Source organism: Rana temporaria, chromosome 1 (assembly GCF_905171775.1).
Source record: "Rana temporaria chromosome 1, aRanTem1.1, whole genome shotgun sequence".
Classification (NCBI taxonomy): domain Eukaryota; kingdom Metazoa; phylum Chordata; class Amphibia; order Anura; family Ranidae; genus Rana; species Rana temporaria.
The window spans coordinates 393,903,057-393,922,197 of NC_053489.1; the positions used below are offsets into that span (position 1 = coordinate 393,903,057).

Genomic DNA, 19,141 nt, shown 5'->3' on the forward strand with positions numbered 1-19,141 from the left:
TTTTCAACTGCCCCTGAACTCATTCAATGTTATCTTATGTGTACACGTACACAGGTTTGTTTACTGTCATTTTTAGTCAATTACGTTTATAAGCCTTTTTTTATTTTATTTTTTTAAGGCAAAGATATTAGTTCAGACGCCAAACGCCTCCCAAATGTAAACGCAGCAAAATCCTATTAAACAGGGCATATAAACACAGCAAAACGGACGTTTTAAACGTGGGTTACCATCTGTCAAGTTAAATCGTTTAGGAGAGGTTGTAAAAACGTCCCGTGTACATCGAGCATTAAGGTTTGACCTTAATGCTGAACTCGCACGGCTTCACTCCCGCAGTCCAATGTGAACCAGGGCTAAGCCCTGGTTCACACTGGGTACGATTTGTAACGATTTGAGATGCGATTTGACATGTCAAATCGCATCTCAAATCTACGGCAATTGTCGGCAATGGCACTGTCCTAATCAGTGCGACACCGCATCTGCGATTTCAAAAAGTAGTTCCTGTACTACTTTTTGCGATTTCGGGCCGCGATTTACATTAAATTGCGGCCGAAATCGCGGCAAAATCGCGGTAAAATCGCGCATTTTACCGCGATTTTGAATTCGCAGCAGTGTGAACCTAGGCTAAATGTCCGATGGAGCGTACACACAGTCGGATTTTCCGACAACAAGCTTACATTCCGGCTGTGTGTACGTGGCATTAATGTCAAATATGCTATCCTGTAAAAGACTGAAAAAATACTATGGATTCCCTTTTAAAGCTTGTAGGTGTTCTATGAAGAACTGCACCGAATAAATAGGTAAATAAGTAGGTTCCTTTCGATAAAAGTTTTTTTTGTCACCATGGGACTTTTAAACTTCAGAATAAGCGAATATTTCCTACACACATTTCTCATGTCTATTCTTCCTTTAGTCTCTGTGTGCATTTTTTCCAGATCTTTGCAGTATGTTATATTATGTTTTGTTGTAGCCCTGATGAAGAGAGAGTTCTTTTGACTCTCAAAATGCATTGGCTGTCTTTTAGTACAAGACCAATAAATGAAAATGGACTCTTATCTTTTGATCTGGCGCTCCTTCCATATATGCACTTTTATTCTAGTAACCTGTGCACTCGTCTCATGATTCCTGTCCATCCCAGACTATGGATACTGTATGTGAGCGAACGATTATTTCACACACACACACACACACACACACACACACACATATATACATCATTAGTTCAGGTCTGCAATTTTGTGTGTTTTTTTCGGATACTGACATTGATTTTTTTTTTAGGAATTGGTCTGCTGATCCCCCACTGAGCAGGCGGATGGTTAATCCATGTCCACTACGCCTATGCAGAGTCTATGGGCAGTCGTATGTATACAGACCGTCTGTCCGTTTACACCCAACTGCCATCTGATCCGATTCCCATCCGTCTGTTTTTAGCAGACAGGATTGCATATCGGCGGGTGTAAAAAGACATGTCTATTTACACCTGCCGCTCCATAGAAGAGACTGGAGGGTCCCCTAGTGTGAAAGGCACCTTCTTAAAGGGGTTTGTGTTGCAGCACCCCCCACTTTTTCTTACCTGAGCCGATCGTTCCAGTGACGGGGACAAGCACAGCAGCCCCAGCCGCTGTCTGAGGTCCTCAATGAATAGATTGATAGCAGCAGGAGCCATTGGCTCCCGCTGCCGTCAATCAAATCCAGGGACACGGGAGCCGCGTCGAGTCCTGCTATCTGTGTCAATGGATGCAGCAGCAGGACTCAGGAGCACGCCCGCACGAGTGCCCCCTTGGAAAGCAGTTCTCTGTGGGGGCACTCAAAAAGAAGAGGAGAAAAAGTTAAAAAAGAGGATTGGGCCACTCTGTGCAAAATCCTTGCACAGAGGAGGCAAGTATAACATGTTTGTTAGGCGCCTTTCACACTGCCAGACCGCTCAGGTCCACCTGTCAGTTTTTTCGGCGGACCTAAACGGCCGTTCCATAGAGCGTCGGATATCAGCGGTGACATATCCGCTGACATCCGATCCAATCCGCTAAAATCAGACGGATGGCTATACGTCGCCATCCGTCCATGGCGGATCGGGTGAGATTGGATGAAAACGGACATAGGAGACAGCGACGCTCGACAAGCCCCTCCCTACTCAGTGAGCAGAGAGGGACCTGTCATCCGCCAGCCCAGCAGAGATCTCCCGCTGAGCTGGCGGACCGCTGTGAGCGGATCCACCCGTGTGGAAGGGGCCTAAGTAAAAAAAAAAAAAAAAACACACACACACAGCTTTACAAATCACTTAAATCAGTGATTTCACTTTTGTGTCCTCATTTTGACCTCACAGAGCGCTTTGTTGTTGTTTTGCGTTACATCCTACTCTCCCCTGCTGTCAGAGCTTGAAGAAATGTCTGCTACTTTTGGGTGTGTGATAATCGCCTTACAAAGCCACAATGCAGTACGCTCTGGCTATGTGGCCAATCACCAGACCTCACCACTGCAGTGTGGAAACATGAGGAAAAGTGCACAGCATTTGTAAGTTGGACAGACTTCAGTGAACTTTAGTGCAGCTTGGTGTTCACATGCTGACAATATGCCATGAAGACATTTGGAGAAATATTCTGATTGTAAATGTCACATTACATTAGTGTTTCCTGGACAAACAAGTATATCTAGAGTAAACGGAAGCCAATTCAAAACAAAAGGCAATCATTCAATGCAGACTTCCTTCTAAAAAACAAACATACATACAGATGATTTTTTTTGCCAAGCTGCTAAAAACATGTATTGTCATAGGCGATCACCTGCTACTCTTGCCAGCATTCAATTGTTCATGCCCATCAATGCATTACAGCAATCAGATCATAGGGTGCATAGGAAGCAGCTATGGTAACTAAAAATTCCATATGCTCAAAAAGCATAATCAAGCAGCTGTTTCTAACATACACTGTACAGTGACAAAGTATGAAAGGAGTAACGTTTTAGTAACCATTTACACCTGTGCATCTCAGGAAAGTATGCAAAACTGTATGCGTTCACGCAGCACATTTAGTGATTGTAAAGTCTCAGGGTTTGCTTTTTTGTTATTAAAATAACAAACATGTTAATCTTACCTGCTCTATGCAAAGGTTTTGCACAGAGCAGCCCTGAACCTCCTCTTCTGGTGTCCCCTGCTGGCACTCTTGGCTCCTCCCCTCAACAAGTTCCTCCATAGCAAACCACTTCCTATGGGGGCACTGGTGCATTCTCACTCCTGAGCCAGCTGTGTGTCCATAAGAGACACAGAACATGGCTCAGCCCTGTCCCCAGCTCCCTTATCACTGGCTGTGATTGACAATGGCTCCTGCTGCTGTATCTGAGTCAATGCAGTAAGGAAAAAAAATTGCCTGCCTTTACAAACACTTTAAAAGATATTTTAAATCCTTACAGACCACTTTTACCTACAGGAAAGCCTAGATTAAGGCTTACCTGTAGGTACAAGAAATATGTCCTAAACCTACATGGTTTAGGAGATATTTGCAGAAATTACTACGGCGCACACTGATCGTGGCGTTAGTGAAGGCGATCGTGCCGTCACTGATGGCTCCCGCGCACATGTGCCGGAGCGCCGGAGCCGCGATACCCGGAAGTCACTCCGGGAGTAGCGGCAACGGAGGAGGCGAACGAGGGTCGCCGCAGGGGCTTTGATCTCAGGCAAGTACCTCATAATGAGCTAGTATGCTATGCATACTAGCTCATTATGCCTTTGTCTTGCAGGGTTTATTTTTTGTCAGGAGGCTTTACTTCCTCTTTAATGTAGGTTTTCACCATGGATGCTGCGGTGCCATTCATTCCTAGTTATGCCCCAACACACCTTGATAACATATGATGAAAATAAATAAAAAACCCAAAAAAAAAAAAAAAAAAAAGTAAACATGTACTATTTTAGTGTTGGGCAGCCGATTCAAATGAATAGGCTGTCCAATGCAACTCATATAAAACAAACATCAAATAATGCATTTATGCACGTGCTGCCGCACAGTAAGCTGTGAAAATCTAGAATAGACTCCTTCAAGAGCTGGTTATGTCCAGCTCAGTAAATGGTTTTAGGAAAGGCCTGGATTTTTTCCTAACAATGCAGATAATAAACTGGATACTAATATTTAACAAGGTAAAGTTGATCCAGAGAATGTCCGATTGCCTCTTGGGGGGGGGGGGGGGGGGGTGTTAATCAGAAAGGATTTTTTTTCTCGTAGGACCAAAATTGGATCATGCTTTATTGGGGTTTTTATTGCCTGTCTCTGGATTAACTGAGTATTGGATTGTGTATATGGAGGTTTTCGATTTCAGAGTGTTACTTTTCTTTTTCTCTGGTTCGTTGAACTGGATGGACTTTTGTCTTTCTTTAACCAGATTAACTATGTAACTACGTCTTCAATAGTCCACACTGCAAATGCAACACAAATAAATGCATATTCATGTGATGGCACAGGGAATAAAAATAAATAAATAAAACACACACACACACACACACACACACACAAGCATATCAACAGACGCCAACACACATAAAAATGCACAAAAACATGCACAAAAAGGCATGTAAACACATATCAATGAGCTCTACTAGGTCTTAGGGTACAATCAATAGACGTTATCAGGAGCTCCACAGTTGTGTGTATAAGCCACTCCCAACTTTGCCACCTAATATTTATCACTTCAATACAGCTTGAGACCTGCAATAGAACATGAGTGCACTTCCTGCGTTACGTTTTTAAATGTCCAATATGTTCATACATACACAGGAGGAAAGTCAGACACTCTAGACTTCTATCTGACCATCCCACCAAAATAGCCGGTGCTTGTGCCGGTCAGAGACAAGGACACAAATCGCTCAGAGGTTGTGTCCATACTCCCTTCCCAGCCACTAAGCCTGTCACAATGGCAGTCGCATGGCCGAGGAATTTTGTAGTGGGGTGGGTGAGGCCTAAAGTCTAATAGCAGCTTTTAAATCCGTCCATTGCTGTGCACTGTTCCCCATCAGGCTCCGCCCACGCAGCAGGTGCTGCAGCCGTGAGGAATAGTTCCCCATCAGGTTCTGCCCACCCAGCATCAAGACTTAGGCTGGGTTCACACTACTACACTATTTTCATCCTACTTTGCTCTGCTACATTGGTCCTACATTGGTCCTACATTTATCCTACATCCATCCTACTTTCATGAACAGGATACTACTTTGGTCCGACTTCAATGATATTCAATGGGCCTGAAGTAGGATCAATGTAGGACCAAAAGTAGTACAGGGAGCATTTTCAAAGTCGGACTGACTTGTGTAGGACGCTACAAGACGCTCTCATAGGGAAACATTGAACACAGAGCAAAGTAGGATGAAAGTAGTGTAGTAGTGTGAACCCAGCCTGATGCAGGAACCTTAGCCCTGCATTGCATGTGAAGATGCTGAGGGACAGTCCATTTCTAGGGTGCAAGGGAGTGCTGTATACTCAGCTGGGGGAGCCGAGGATCTGTTAATGCGGAGCTCCACTGTAAAAAAAAAAAAAAAAAAAAAAAAAAAAAAAAAAAATTAAAAGCCAGCAGCTACAAATACTGCAGCTGCTGACTTTTTTAATATTAGGACACTTAGCTGTCCTGGAGTTCAGCGACGTCAGCAGCAGAAGACGAGCGATCACTCGTCTCTCGGCTGCCCCCACTGCCATCAATGTTGAGGGAATCAGGAAGTGAAGTGTTGCGGCTTCACTGCCCGGTTCCCTACTGAGCATGTGTGAGTCGCGCTGCGCCATCCTAACTGTTCCCGCTGTGTTCTGAGAGCCGTGTGTTTCCCAGAACACAACAGGAGGGGGGGGGGGGTGTTTGGCTTCCGGAAAACTGACGCACTACCCACAGGTCCCTGCAGAGTCTATGCCCGAAGTGGGTGCAAATACCTGTCTTAGACGGGTATCTGCTCCCCACTCCCCCCTGAATTGCACAATCATCCCCCCCCCCCACAAATAGAGTGGTATTTGATCTGCTCTGGGTTGTCTGTCTTTGTAAAAACAAATCCCAATAAGTGTAAATTGATTGTAGGTGCTATAAAGTTCATGCAAACCAAACTGAGATATATACTGGATTTTTTTTTTTTATACTAGTAATGTCAGTGATCAGCGACTTATAATGGGGCTGTGATAGTGCAACAGAAAATCTGACACTAAGCCCTGGTTCACACTGGGTACGATTTGGAACGATTTGAGATGCGATTTGACATGTCAAATCGCATCTCAAATCGGCGGCAATTGTCGGCAATGGCACTGTTCTAATCAGTGCGACGCCGCATCTGCGATTTCAAAAAGTAGTTCCTGTACTACTTTTTGCGATTTCGGGCCGCGAATTACATTAAATTGCGGCCGAAATCGCGGCAAAATCGCAGCGAAATCGCGGTAAAATCGCGCATTTTACCGCGATTTTGAATTCGCAGCAGTGTGAACCTAGGCTAACTGACGCTTTGGCTACTTTCACACTGAGGTGCTTTGCAGGCGCTATAAATAGTGCCTGCAAAGCACCCTGAAAGAGCCTCTCCTTTCACTCCAATGTAAAAGCCTGAGGACTTTCACACTAGAGCAGTGCTTTGCTGGCGGTTTTAACCCTTTTTCGGCCGCTAGTGGGGGTTAAAAGCGCCTCGCTATCGGCCGAATAGCACCGCATAAAAGACGGTAAAGCGCCGCTAAAAATAGCGGCGCTTTACTACCAACTGCTCAGTGTGAAAGCAGTGGGAACTGGCTGTCACTAATACAGTGATCAGTGCTAATAATATACACTTACAGTGCCTTGCAAAAGTATTCATCCCCCCCCCTGGCTTTTTACCTATTTTGTTACATTACAGCGTTTAGTTAAATGTTTTTTAATCTGAATTATATGTGATCGATCAGAACACAATAGTCTAAGTTGGTGAAGTAAAAATAGAAAAATATATACATAAAACAATTTTTCAGAAATAAAGTGATAATTGGAATGTGCGTATGTATTCACCCCCTTTGTTATGAAGCCCATAAAAAGCTCTGGTGCAACCAATTACTGTCAGAAGTCACATAATTAGTGAAATGATGTCCACCTGTGTGCAATCTAAGTGTCACATGATCTGATATTACATACACATGCCTTTTTGAAAGGCCCTAGAGGCTGCAACACCTAAGCAGGAGGCACCACTAACCAAACACTGCCATGAAGACCAAGGAACGCTCCAAACAAGTAAGGGGCAATGTTGTTGAAAAGTACAAGTCAGGTTTAGGTTATAAAAACATATCAAAATCTTTGATGATCCCTAGGAGCACCATCAAATCTATCATAACCAAATGGAAAGAACATGGCACAACAGTAAACCTGCCAAGAGACGGCACACCAAAACTCACAGACCGGGCAAGGAGGGCATTAATCAGAGGGGCAGCACAGAGACCTAAGGTAACCCTGGAGGAGCTGCAGAGTTCCACAGCAGAGACTGGAGTATCTGTACATAGGACGACAATAAGCCGTACTCTCCATAGAGTTGGGCTTTATGGCATAGTGGCCAGAAGAAAGAAAGCCATTACTTTCAGCGGAAAACAAAATGGCACATTTTGAGTTTGCGAAAAGGCATGTGGGAGACTCCCAAAATGTATGGAGGAAGGTGCTCTGGTCTGATGAGATTAAAATTGAACTTTTTGGTCATCAAAGGAAACGCTATGTCTGGTGCAAACCCAACACATCACCAAAAGAACACCATCCCCACAGTGAAACATGGTGGTGGCAGCATCATGCTGTGGGGATGTTTTTCAGCAGTTGGGACTGGGAAACTGGTCAGAGCCGGGGGAAAGATGGATGGTGCTAAATATAGGGATATTCTTGAGCAAAACCTATTCCACTGTGTGTGTGATTTGAGGCTAGGATGGAGGTTCACCTTCCAGCAGGACAATGGCCCCAAATACACTGCTAAAGCAACACTTGAGTGGTTTGAGGGGAAACATGCAAATGTGTTGGAATGGCTAGAATTATCCAAAGCAACTTGGAGCCGTGATAGCGGCAAAAGGTGGCTCTACAAAGTATTGACTTTAGGGGGGTGAATAGTTATGCATTTACCTTTTCTGTTATTTTGTCCTATTTGTTGTTTGCGTCACAATAAAAAAAATGTAAATATTCAAAGTTGTGGACATGTTCTGTAAATTAAATGACGCAAATCCTCAAACAATCCATGTTAATTCCAGGTTGTGAGGCAACAAAACACGAAAAATGCCAAGGGGGGTGAATACTTTAGCAGGGCACTGTACATTGTACTAATGACACTGGCTATGGGGTTACCATCTGGAGCAATCAAATTGTTAAACATGTCCCTAACTATGTGTAAAGTGTGTGGTGCTTTTACTAAGGGATGTGGCAGTTTTTTTCCCTGCACTGCGCAGAAACAAAATTGGCAACAACGCCGCTGACAGAAGAGAGCTTTGTGTTGTTTACATACACAAAGCTCTCTCCGATCGGCGGGTCCCGGCCATAAATCATTGTCCTGGAACAGCAGATTGGCATGTGCTAGCGACAGCACAGCCAGGGGAGTGAGTGAGCAGGCGGGCGCGCGTGCCCCTTACCTGGAAATGCAAACTACAGTGCGCTTTTGGCAAGTGATTAATGGGAATACCATGCCGCAACTGTGAGCACAGCATTTAGCTCCTGGTTATAAAAAGTTACAGCAAACAGTTTTGTTCATTTTTGAGATAAGGACACTACCCCGCCCCCCCGTCGCATAAGGAGCGTCACGAGTTGCCGAAAGAAGCCGAACGTCGCTGCGCAGGCGCCGTACAGCGCCGACTCGACGCTTGGCTTCTTTTGGCAACTTGTGACGCTCCTTATGCGACGGGGGGGGGGGGGGTAGTTTTTGTCATCAAGTCAATCACTAACTGCTGCATAGGAACGCCCACTCCCGCAGGAGGCACTACCCGGAAGCCGGGTAAGAAAATAGCTATACGAGGTATGTACAGCAAAAAAAAAAAAAAAAAAACGACATACTGTCAATGTCGAAAGTGAGCTCAATGTAATGTTAGAAAATTGTTTTTAGGGTGAACCCCCGCTTTAAGGTAAAACAATGGAATTAGGAACATCTAACTCTTTGTATTAAATGTCACACAGTGACACTTCATTTATTAACAGTGTTGTGGTGCCATCCAGTGCATCTGATAGCAGCTCACCGCACATCACACTGGCACTGTGGGGTGAATGGGGCATATAAATAAAAATATTGTTTTCTATGTGCCCTGCACAGGCACTAGTGTTACCAAAACTGGTGCAGGGAGCAAGTGGTAGAAAACCAGTGAATGCTTCATTGATCTCCCCCCACTGTGCTGTACACCTGTCACCAGGGAGGAGCAGAGAGTTCAGGTGGGTCAGTGTGCTATGACAGGTGTCAGCGATGACCTCACCTCCGGCAAAGCCCCAGGACACACACGTAGAACAGGTGTACAATAGAACCTGTATAGAGATCCCCCTCCCCTTATTCTGGGATAGGCTCCTTACCCTCAGCGATCACCCGCTTCACTCGAAGCTTCAGCTCTCCCAGCTCCACGGTCTGCCCTACGAAGTCATGCTGGTCTCGCCCGGTGGCCCCCAAGGAGCCAGGCCCGGCCAGGAAGTCCAGAGCGGACTGCAGGAGAGACATGTCCCGGCCGCCTCACCCACACTTCCGGAAGGCCCCCGAAGAGTTAGCGCTCGGTGCCCAGCCGGTTCTCACTGCCCAGTTTCCGGCGTCTTTCCTGCTTCCGCATCCGTGACATCATCCGCCGCTGACGTACAACGACTCCCTCCTCCCACTCAGGGTCGGTGTTGTGCTCAGTGATGACGTGTACAGGACACGCTGTTACTGGGAGCTGCACCTGCAGTAGAAGAGGAGGAGGAGGAGGACACAAGTCATAGGAGATGACAGTGGCTGGAAAAGGTTGCTGTCCTGAGTGGCCTCTTTACATTTATAATGTGTTGTATAGAAATAAGAAATAAAGATTTTTCTTTTATTTTGGTCTTTCAAAATCTGCTTTGAATTTCATAGAAAATATTCTACAGTGCCATTCTTGCTTGGAGGGATGCCGAATAAATGGATAGTCTAGGGCAGTGGTCTGTGGCCCATTGCTAGGGTTGCCACCTCATCCCTTTAAAACAGAACACATATGAATTACACAGGTTCTGAGGCTAATTTAATTTAGATAAGGCTCCACTTGAGTTCAATTACCACCTTGATCAGCCACAGAACCTGTGTAATTCATATGTGTTCTGTTTTAAAGGGATGAGGTGGCAACCCTACCCATTGCTGAACTGTGACCTTCCTCTTGGTCCTCCAACCTACCTCCAACAGTGTTTCCCAGCTCCCAGGTTGCCAGACAACCTCCCAGAGTGGCCTGTAGAGTCCCTACAGTACCCCATAGCTTACTGCACAGCCTCTTGCTCCCCACAGTGCCCTTAACAATAATACCAGTGTCCTGCAATGCCCTCCAGTTTCCCACATTGCCCCTGCACATACCTCCAGGCTTTTGGTGAGACCCCCAGCGACCCTATCTCCCACAGTTGCCATCAGCCAACTCCACAAACCTTATCCTCAACAGGGATAAGGTTTCACTACAGAGGTGATCAAATACCACTGAAAGAAAGCTATTTTTTGTGGGGAAAAAAGGACGCAAATTTTGTATGGGTACAGCGTCGCACGACCGTGCAATTGTTAAGATACATCTAAAGAAGACTATATGGTTAGGGTACATCTAAAGAAGACTATAAGGTTAGGGTACATCCAAGGAAGACTATATGGTTTAGGGTACATCTAAGGAAGACTACTGTATATGGTTTAGGGTACATCCAAGGAAGACTATATGGTTTAGGGTACATCCAAGGAAGACTATATGGTTTAGGGTACATCCAAGGAAGACTATATGGTTTAGGGTACATCCAAGGAAGACTATATGGTTTAGGGTACATCCAAGGAAGACTATATGGTTTAGGGTACATCCAAGGAAGACTATATGGTTTAGGGTACATCTAAGGAAGACTATATGGTTTAGGGTACATCCAAGGAAGACTATATGGTTTAGGGTACATCTAAGGAAGACTATATGGTTTAGGGTACATCCAAGGAAGTGCCTGTGTACTTTTCGTACAGGTGCTATATTAAATTTAGTAGGGGAATGAGAGAGTTATGTTGCTCTCATTCTTTGATTTGTTAAATTTGGTTGTCGCCAAATCTGGATTGTCCTGTGGGTCAGTTTGTGCTCCAGAGATGCAGTCTCATCTCTGGGCGGCAGGTGGCGCCAGAGGGGTCCAGGCGGAGGCGCTTCTTCCCAGCAGCCAATTGGAGGAGTTTTCCCCCGCGGGCATGCTGGGGAGGGGTATTTCTGTGGCGGAAGTCGTTGTTCGGGTTCTTCTGTGCGGGTTCCTGGTTCCAGATGCAGCACCCACCTTTAGGGTGTGCGCACATCACGGGCCCCACCACTATGGCCTACCTGGCCGGGGCGCACGTGCTACTCAGAGTTCCTGACTCTGGGCCCTCATGGCCTGGAGCAACTGATGCTACAAAGGGGCCCCAGTGACTTACTGGGGCCCCACGTCTATTGAGAAGATCCCAAGCTGGGTGCTGTTTGGTGGGGGATCGGTCTGAGGAGAACCCGGAGGCAGGTGATCCAACAGGGCTTGAACGAACCATCTGGGATCTGGGTACCGGACACTGACAGGTTGCATTCAGACTGTCAGTCGGTGACCCCAAAAGACACACTGGGAGGATTCGCTCTAACTTTCGAACTTTCAAGCACTAGGCCTGTGGCAGAGGTCTCATCTCAACATCCTAATTTAATTAGAGCCAAGTCAGTGGCAGAGACTTGTTCCTCCCAGAAGTTCTAAGTGGCGCTCTGGCCACCAGGCCTGTGAGAGAGGTGTGTCCAGGGGCAATATACCCACTCTGGCTGGGGTGGCGACGAGACAAATACAATTACAGAAGGCAGGACTGCTTTCTCTATCTATAGCCTGATTCTGCGAAGTTACTCTTCCTTCACCAACCTATCCTGTCTACCTCAAGTTGACATGTTGGTCGTGTTTGACCGGAAAATAAAGCATTGAAAACATCAACCAACGGTTTGGACATTCTATTACTGCTCTCTTCCCTACCATCACCCCTAGACACAACATAGAGGTAACTTAAATACGTCGATCCCAAATCTGATCAGCGGCTCCTCCGGGGGTAGCGCTACATATGGTTTAGGGTACATCTAAGGAAGACTCTATGGTTTAGGGTACATCCAAGGAAGACTATATGGTTAGGGTGGTACATCTAAAGAAGACTATAAGGTTTAAGATACATCTAAAGAAGACTATATAGTTAGGGTACATCTAAAAAAGACTATAAGGTTTGAGATACATCTAAATGTGTAGCGCCTGTATACTTTTCGTACAGGTGCTATATTAAATCTAGTGGGGGAATGAGAGAGTTATGTCGCTCTCATTCATTGATTTGCTAAATTTGGCTGTCGCCAAATCTGGATTGTCCTGTGGGTCAGTCTGTGCTCCAGAGATGCAGTCTCATCTCTGGGCGGCAAGTGGCGCCAGAGGGGGGTCCAGGCGGAGCCGCTACTTCCCAGAAGCCAATTGGAGGAGTTTTTTCTTGCGGGGCATGCTGGGGAGGGGTATTTCTGTGGCGGAGGCTGTTGTTCGGGGTTCTGTTCTTCGCGGGTTCCTGGTTCCAGGTGCGGCACCCACCTTTAGGGTATGGGCGCATCACGGGCCCCACCAGTATGGCCTACCAGGCCGGGGTCGCGTGCTACGCGGAGCAACTGATGCTGCCAGGGGACCCCAGTGACTTACTGGGTTCCCATTTCCATTGAGAAGATCCCAAGCTGGGTGCTGTTCGGTGGGGGATCGGTCTGAGGAGAACCTGGAGGCAGGTGATCCAATAGGGCTTGAACGAACCATCGGGGATCTTTGTACCGGTCACTGACAGGTTGCATTCAGGCTGTCAGTCGGGTGACCCCAAAAGACATACCGGGAGGATTCGCTCTAACATTCAAACTTTCAAGCACTAGGCCTGTGGCAGAGGTCTCATCTTAACATCCTAATTCAATTAGAGCCAAGTCTGTGGCAGAGACTTGTTCCATCCCAGAAGTTCTAAGTGGCGCTCTGGCTGCCAGACTTGTGAGAGAGGTCTGTCCAGGGGCAATTTACCCACTCCGGCTGGGGTGGCGACGAGACAAATACAATTACAGAAGGCAGGACTGCTTTCTCTATCTATAGCCTGACCACGCGGTCTCTAAAAAGAGAGGCGAAGGACTAACGGGGCTGGTTGAGCGGGGTAGATCCTCTTACTCCCTTATAGGGAGTCCCTCTGCCCCGTTGGGCTTCAAAGCGGAGCAGGTAGGGCGGGCTGTGTGGGAGGACCCCCTCACACACCCACCATTGCCACCCGGGGCATGGAGAAAGGTGGCAGATTGCCTCTGGGGGAGGCCTGCCTACTCCCAACCCCTGCAGTCCGGCTCCTCTCTCGAGTACACGCACAAAATACACTTTAAAAAAAAAAATATATATATATACATCTAAGAAGACTATATGGTTAAGGGTACATCTAAAGAAGGCTATACACAAGACCATATTCAGACACACCTGAAAGATGACAAGCCTTTTCCACAAATGCTGTTCTTCTGTTACAAATGTGGACACATTTGTTGGTTCCCTTTCCAAGTCCTCGAGGTGCAAAAGTATCCGTTTTAAAGATCCATTTAGATTCAAGCTGGCTAAGTGATCTTACTTTACGACTACCTCGCCAGTGTTTTTTGTATGGTTCTATCCCCCAAAATCTCAGGTGGGTGGGGTCTTTATTATGCCATAGGGCAAAATGTTTAGATACGTTATGCTTGTCGTATCCTTTAAAGTGGATGTAAACCCTTTCTCATCCTTTCTAAACTACTGCCATAGTGCTGATCTATAAGGATATAGATGTCTTCTGTATGTATCCTTACCTGTCAAATGTCTCCCCTCTGTCTGTTATAAGAACTGAAAAACTGCAGATTCTATGGGTGGGTCTGTTGTCTGGAGCTCGGTGGGTGTCAGTAGACTCTCCGCCCACCTCTACACTCCCCTTGTCACCATGCATTTTTTCCTATGTATTTCTTGCACTGAATTCTGCTATGATCACTAACATCCAGTCAAAATCCAGAAAAGTAACCACACAACTTCAGAAAAGGAGTGGGGGTGGGAATTAAAAAATAATGCCTGTCTGAAGATAGTGCATGAGATATGTAAATAACCTGTCACTCACAGCAAGGGGTGGAACAGACCAAGGTTTTTCGTCCATTTTATTTCACTGAACAATAAAAGAGGATTGCTCAGAGCCGGATTACCTCTGTGTGGCAAGACTGGGCACAGATGATAGGAAATCTTATACTCTACATTGTGACATAAAAAAAAAAAAAAAATCGACTTTATATCCACTTTAAGGATGTTCTGTACATGCTCTTTAACGACTTCAGCCCCAGAGGATTAGGCTGCCAAATGACCGAGCCCCTTTTAGTGATTCTGTACTGCATTGCTTTAACTGACAATTATGCAGGCCTGCGACGTGGCTCCCAAACAAAATTGGGGTCCTTTTTTACCCACAAATAGAGATTTCTTTTGGTGGTATTTGATCACCTCTGTGGCTTTTATTTTTTGCGCTATAAACAAAAATAGAGTGACAATTTTGAAAAAAAAAAAGCAATATTTTTTACTTTTTGATATAATATCCCCAAAAAATATATATAAAAAAATGTTTTTTTGTTTTATATGTTTTTTTCATATTTTGGGTAAAAAATTCATTTCATTTTTAGTAATATTTTTAAAGATTTTTATCGTGACTGAGACATTATGGCAGACACATCTGACACTTTTGACGCTATTTTGGGACCATTGTGGTTTATAAAGCAATCAGTGCTATGGGCCTATTGGTGCCCATCAGTGCTGCATATCAGTGCCGATCAATTCTACATATCAGTGCCTCCTCATCAGTGCCCAACAGTGCCGCCTCATCAGTGCCCGTCAGTAAAGGAGAAAACAACATTTTATAACCGAAACAAAGAAAACCTTTTTTTTCAAAAAATTCGGTCTTTGTTTAGCAAAAAATAAGAATCCCAGTGGCGATTGAATACCACCAAAAGAAAGCTCTAATTGTGGGAAGAAAATTATAAAAATGTTGTTTGGGTGCAGTGTTGCATGACCGCGCAATACACTGAAAGTGCATCAACGCTGAAAGCTGAAAATTGTCCTGTGCAGGAAGGGAGTGAAAGTGCCTGGTTTTGAAGTGGTTAAGCATGCGAAAAACGACAGCTCTCCAATGGGAGATAACTATCTTGAGATTATTCTGTGTTCTTCCTGGGTGATTTATAAGTCAAGATAGGACATGGTCTTCTCATTGATGTCCCCACGATAATCTGATATTTCTATCATTGATGTTGAGTTCTTCCAAGAAGTTGACTAATCAATCTCGTTCTCTTTTCCATAATATGAAGATGTCATCTATGTATCTTATATATATTATAAGTTCCATCGGTGTATTGGAAAACACTGACTCAGCTTCCCTTTGAGCCATGAATAAACCTGCTACACTGGGTGCAAATTTAGCTCCCATGGAAACTCCTGTTTTCTGTTGGTAATGTTTATGATGGTACCAGAAGTAGCTGTTTTTAAGTAAAAAATATAGGCATTTGACATGATACTTTCTTCGGATACAAGGTAGTGTGGTATGTGTTCTTAAACCCCATTTGGTAGCTAGTGGTGATATATTATGGTGTACAGCAAAGACACGTCCGCTGTAGCCATAATGCAGGGACCTACTTCTTTTGGTATTCTTTCCAGAATTTTTAGCTCCTGTTTCGTGTACCTTAAATATGCTCTTGTGCAAATGAGCTATATATGCCGATTCACAAACGTACTTGCGCCCGAGGTATTAAAATACGCTGTTTACGTAAGGCGTCCGACCGGCGTAACTTTACCCCTCATAAAGCAGGGGTAAGTCATGTTAAGGTATGGACGTCGGAAACGTCGGAGCAGCGTCGTATTTTACGTTGTTTGCGTAAGTCGTACGTGAATGGGGATGGGCGTAGGTTACATTCACGTCGACTAAGCATTGAGCCGGCGTAATTTAGGGAGAAAATTTGACGTGATACTTAGCATTGGCCGTTCGTTAGGCGCGTCATTTACGTGGGGTCACAATTCATTTCCATAAAACACACCCCCTACCAGCCTACTTTGAATTACGCGGGCTTAAGCCGGTCCATATACGCCGCTGTAACTTCGGGCGCAAGTTCTTTCTGAATACGGTACTCGCCTCACTAAGTTACGGCGGCGTAGCGCATATGAGATGCGCTACGCCCGACTAAATATACGCCAATCTTTCTGAATCCGGGCCCAGAAGTTTAAGAGATAAGCTTACCTGTAGGTTCAAAAGCCGATTTTACTACCGCTTTAAAAGGTAAAGCATAGAAATATAAAAAATATAAAAAAAAAATATATATATAAAAAAAAAAAAAAAAGCATAGAAATATAAAATAAATACAATATATATATAAAAAAACATACTCAACATGTATGCTGCAGCATCGCTGTGATGCTGCAGTTGTCCCCTGTTTGCTCTATATTGGAGAACCAAGCAAACCACTTGATTAGTTGTTGGTCTTCTCTGAGCAGAGAGAGGTGACTGTCAGTCACCGGCTTTCTGCTCTGCCCTTCCAGCACTCACTGGAGCGTCAGGCTGGGGAAGGAGCGGGAGCAGCTGGCTCTCAGCGGTGCAATCAGAGGCTGAGCCACTTGCCGCTTAGGCATATGGGTGGATCCAGACATTATGTCTGGAGTGGCTCTGTGACATCAGTCAATAGCACTCTTTAGGCTGCAGTCGGCTGATTTTGCTCTGACAGCAAGAGCCAAGCTTTGCATTCAGATGTCCCCAAATGGGCATCAGAGAGTAAGGCTTGGCTTGTGTGTAGGAAGAGGCAAGTGTATCCAGCATGACCTTGAGATGGTCTCATGTATTGCCTTCTTACTTCAGGAATAGACAGGCCTGTGGGAGAACATGACAGGGCTTGACAAAGAGGCGTCTTGAAATACATTATCCTGGACACGAGTAGACATTCCCCATCACCTGGAAACAGTTTGGAGTATTGGTGGTGACATCACTTCCAGTTCCTGTGAGAGTATATCGGTCCCATCAGTACCTGGAGCCTAACCAGTAGTTGCCGAATCATTTACTTTTTGCTAACAGTGCAGAAGGACACCTCATCTTAATTGGCCACAAGTTATGGCACATTATAGAGCAACAAAACATCACAGCACCACCTGGTGGATGGTTTGGAGAGTTACCCTTTCTTCCTTATGTGAGTGGATTTCATGTTTGTCATTCTTTTCTATTAAAGTGGAAACCTTTGAGGTTTATAACACTTGTTACATAGTTACATAGTTAGTCAGGTTGAAAAAAGACACAAGTCCATCCAGTTCAACCACAAACAAATAAACAAACAAAATAAAAAACACAGTACAATCCCATACACCCAACTCCATATCCACAGTTGATCCAGAGGAAGGCAAAAAACCCCAGCAGAGCATGATCCAATTTTCTACAGCAGGAGAAAAAATTCCTTCCTGATCCCCCGGGAGGCAATCGGATTTACCCTGGATCAACTTTGCCTACAAATCATAGTACTCGGTTATATTATGTACATTTAGAAAAGAATCCAGGCCTTTCTTAAAGCAATCTACTGAGCTGGCCAGAACCACCTCTGGAGCGAGTCTGTTCCACATGTTCACAGCTCTTACTGTGAAAAAACCTTTCCGTATTTGGAGGTGAAATCTCGTTTCCTCTAGACGTAAAGAGTGCCCCCTTGTCCTCAGTGTTGACCGTAAAGTGAATAACTCAACACCAAGTTCACTGTATGGACCTCTTATATATTTGTACATGTTGATCATATCCCCCCTAATTCTCCTCTTCTCAAGAGTGAATACATTTAGTTCTTCTAATCTTTCCTCATAGCTGAGCTCCTCCATGCCTCTTATCAGTTTGGTTGCCCTTCTCTGCACTTTCTCCAGTTCTCCGATGTCCTTTTTGAGAACTGGTGCCCAAAACTGAACTGCATATTCCAGATGAGGTCTTACTAATGATTTGTACAGGGGCAAAATTATATCTCTGTCTCTGGAGTCCATACCTCTATTAATACAAGAAAGGACTTTGCTCGCTTTGGAAACCGCAGCTTGGCATTGCATGCCATTATTGAGCTTATGATCTACCAAAACCCCCAGATCCTTCTCCACTACAGATCCCCCCAGTTGTACTCCCCCTAGTATGTATGATGCATGCATATTCTTAGTCCCCAAGTGCATAACTTTTCATTTATCAACATTAAACCTCATCTGCCACTTAGTCACCCAATTAGACAGAGCATTGAGGTCGGCTTGTAAATTGGAGACATCCTGTAAGGACGTTATTCCACTGCATAGCTTGGTGTCATCTGCAAAGACAGAAATGTTACTTTTGATCTCAGACCCAATATCATTTATAAATATATTGAAAAGTAAGGGTCCCAGCACTGAACCTTGGGGTACACCACTGATAACCTTAGACCATTCAGAGTAAGAATCATTAACCACGACTCTCTGAATTCTGTCTTTTAGCCAGTTTTCTATTCATTTACAAACTAATATATCCAATCCTGTAGACCTTACCTTACACATGAGTCGTGTGTGCGGAACTGTATCGAACGCTTTTGCAAAATCCAAATATATCACAGCCACGCTTCTGTCCAGGGTTTTACTTACCTCTTCATAAAAGGAAATCAGGTTTGTCTGACAACTTCTGTCTTTCATGAATCCATGCTGTCTGCTGCTTAAATAGTTTGTTTCCAGCAAGAACTCATCCATGTAGTCTTTTATTAAACGTTCCAGTATCTTCCCAACTATAGAAGTTAAACTCAGGCCCCGTACACACGACAGAGGAACTCGACGTGCTTGGCACGTCGAGTTCCTCGTCGAGTTTTGGGATGAAGCCGCCGAGGAGCTCGGCGGGCCGCCTTCTCCCATAGAACAACGAGAACAACGAGAAAATAGAGAACATGTTCTCTATTTTCTCGTCGAGTTCCTCGGCGGCTCCATCGAGCCAAAACTGTACAGACGACAGAGTTTCTCGGCAGAATCCGGGTTT

At 45.0% G+C, this 19,141-nt stretch overlaps 1 protein-coding gene across 2 annotated transcripts in view; it reads right to left on the reverse strand.

Moving 5' to 3' along the window:
- GAK (cyclin G associated kinase) overlaps window positions 1–9,755 on the reverse strand; it is a 126,582-nt gene extending 116,827 nt beyond the window's left edge. For both annotated transcript variants that reach the window (XM_040322654.1, XM_040322653.1), the window contains exon 1: window positions 9,478–9,755. In XM_040322654.1, coding sequence (XP_040178588.1) covers window positions 9,478–9,619 — 142 coding nt within the window. In that variant the 5' untranslated portion in view covers window positions 9,620–9,755. The remainder of the gene's footprint in view (window positions 1–9,477) is intronic.
- Between the last annotated feature and the right edge of the window lie 9,386 nt (window positions 9,756–19,141).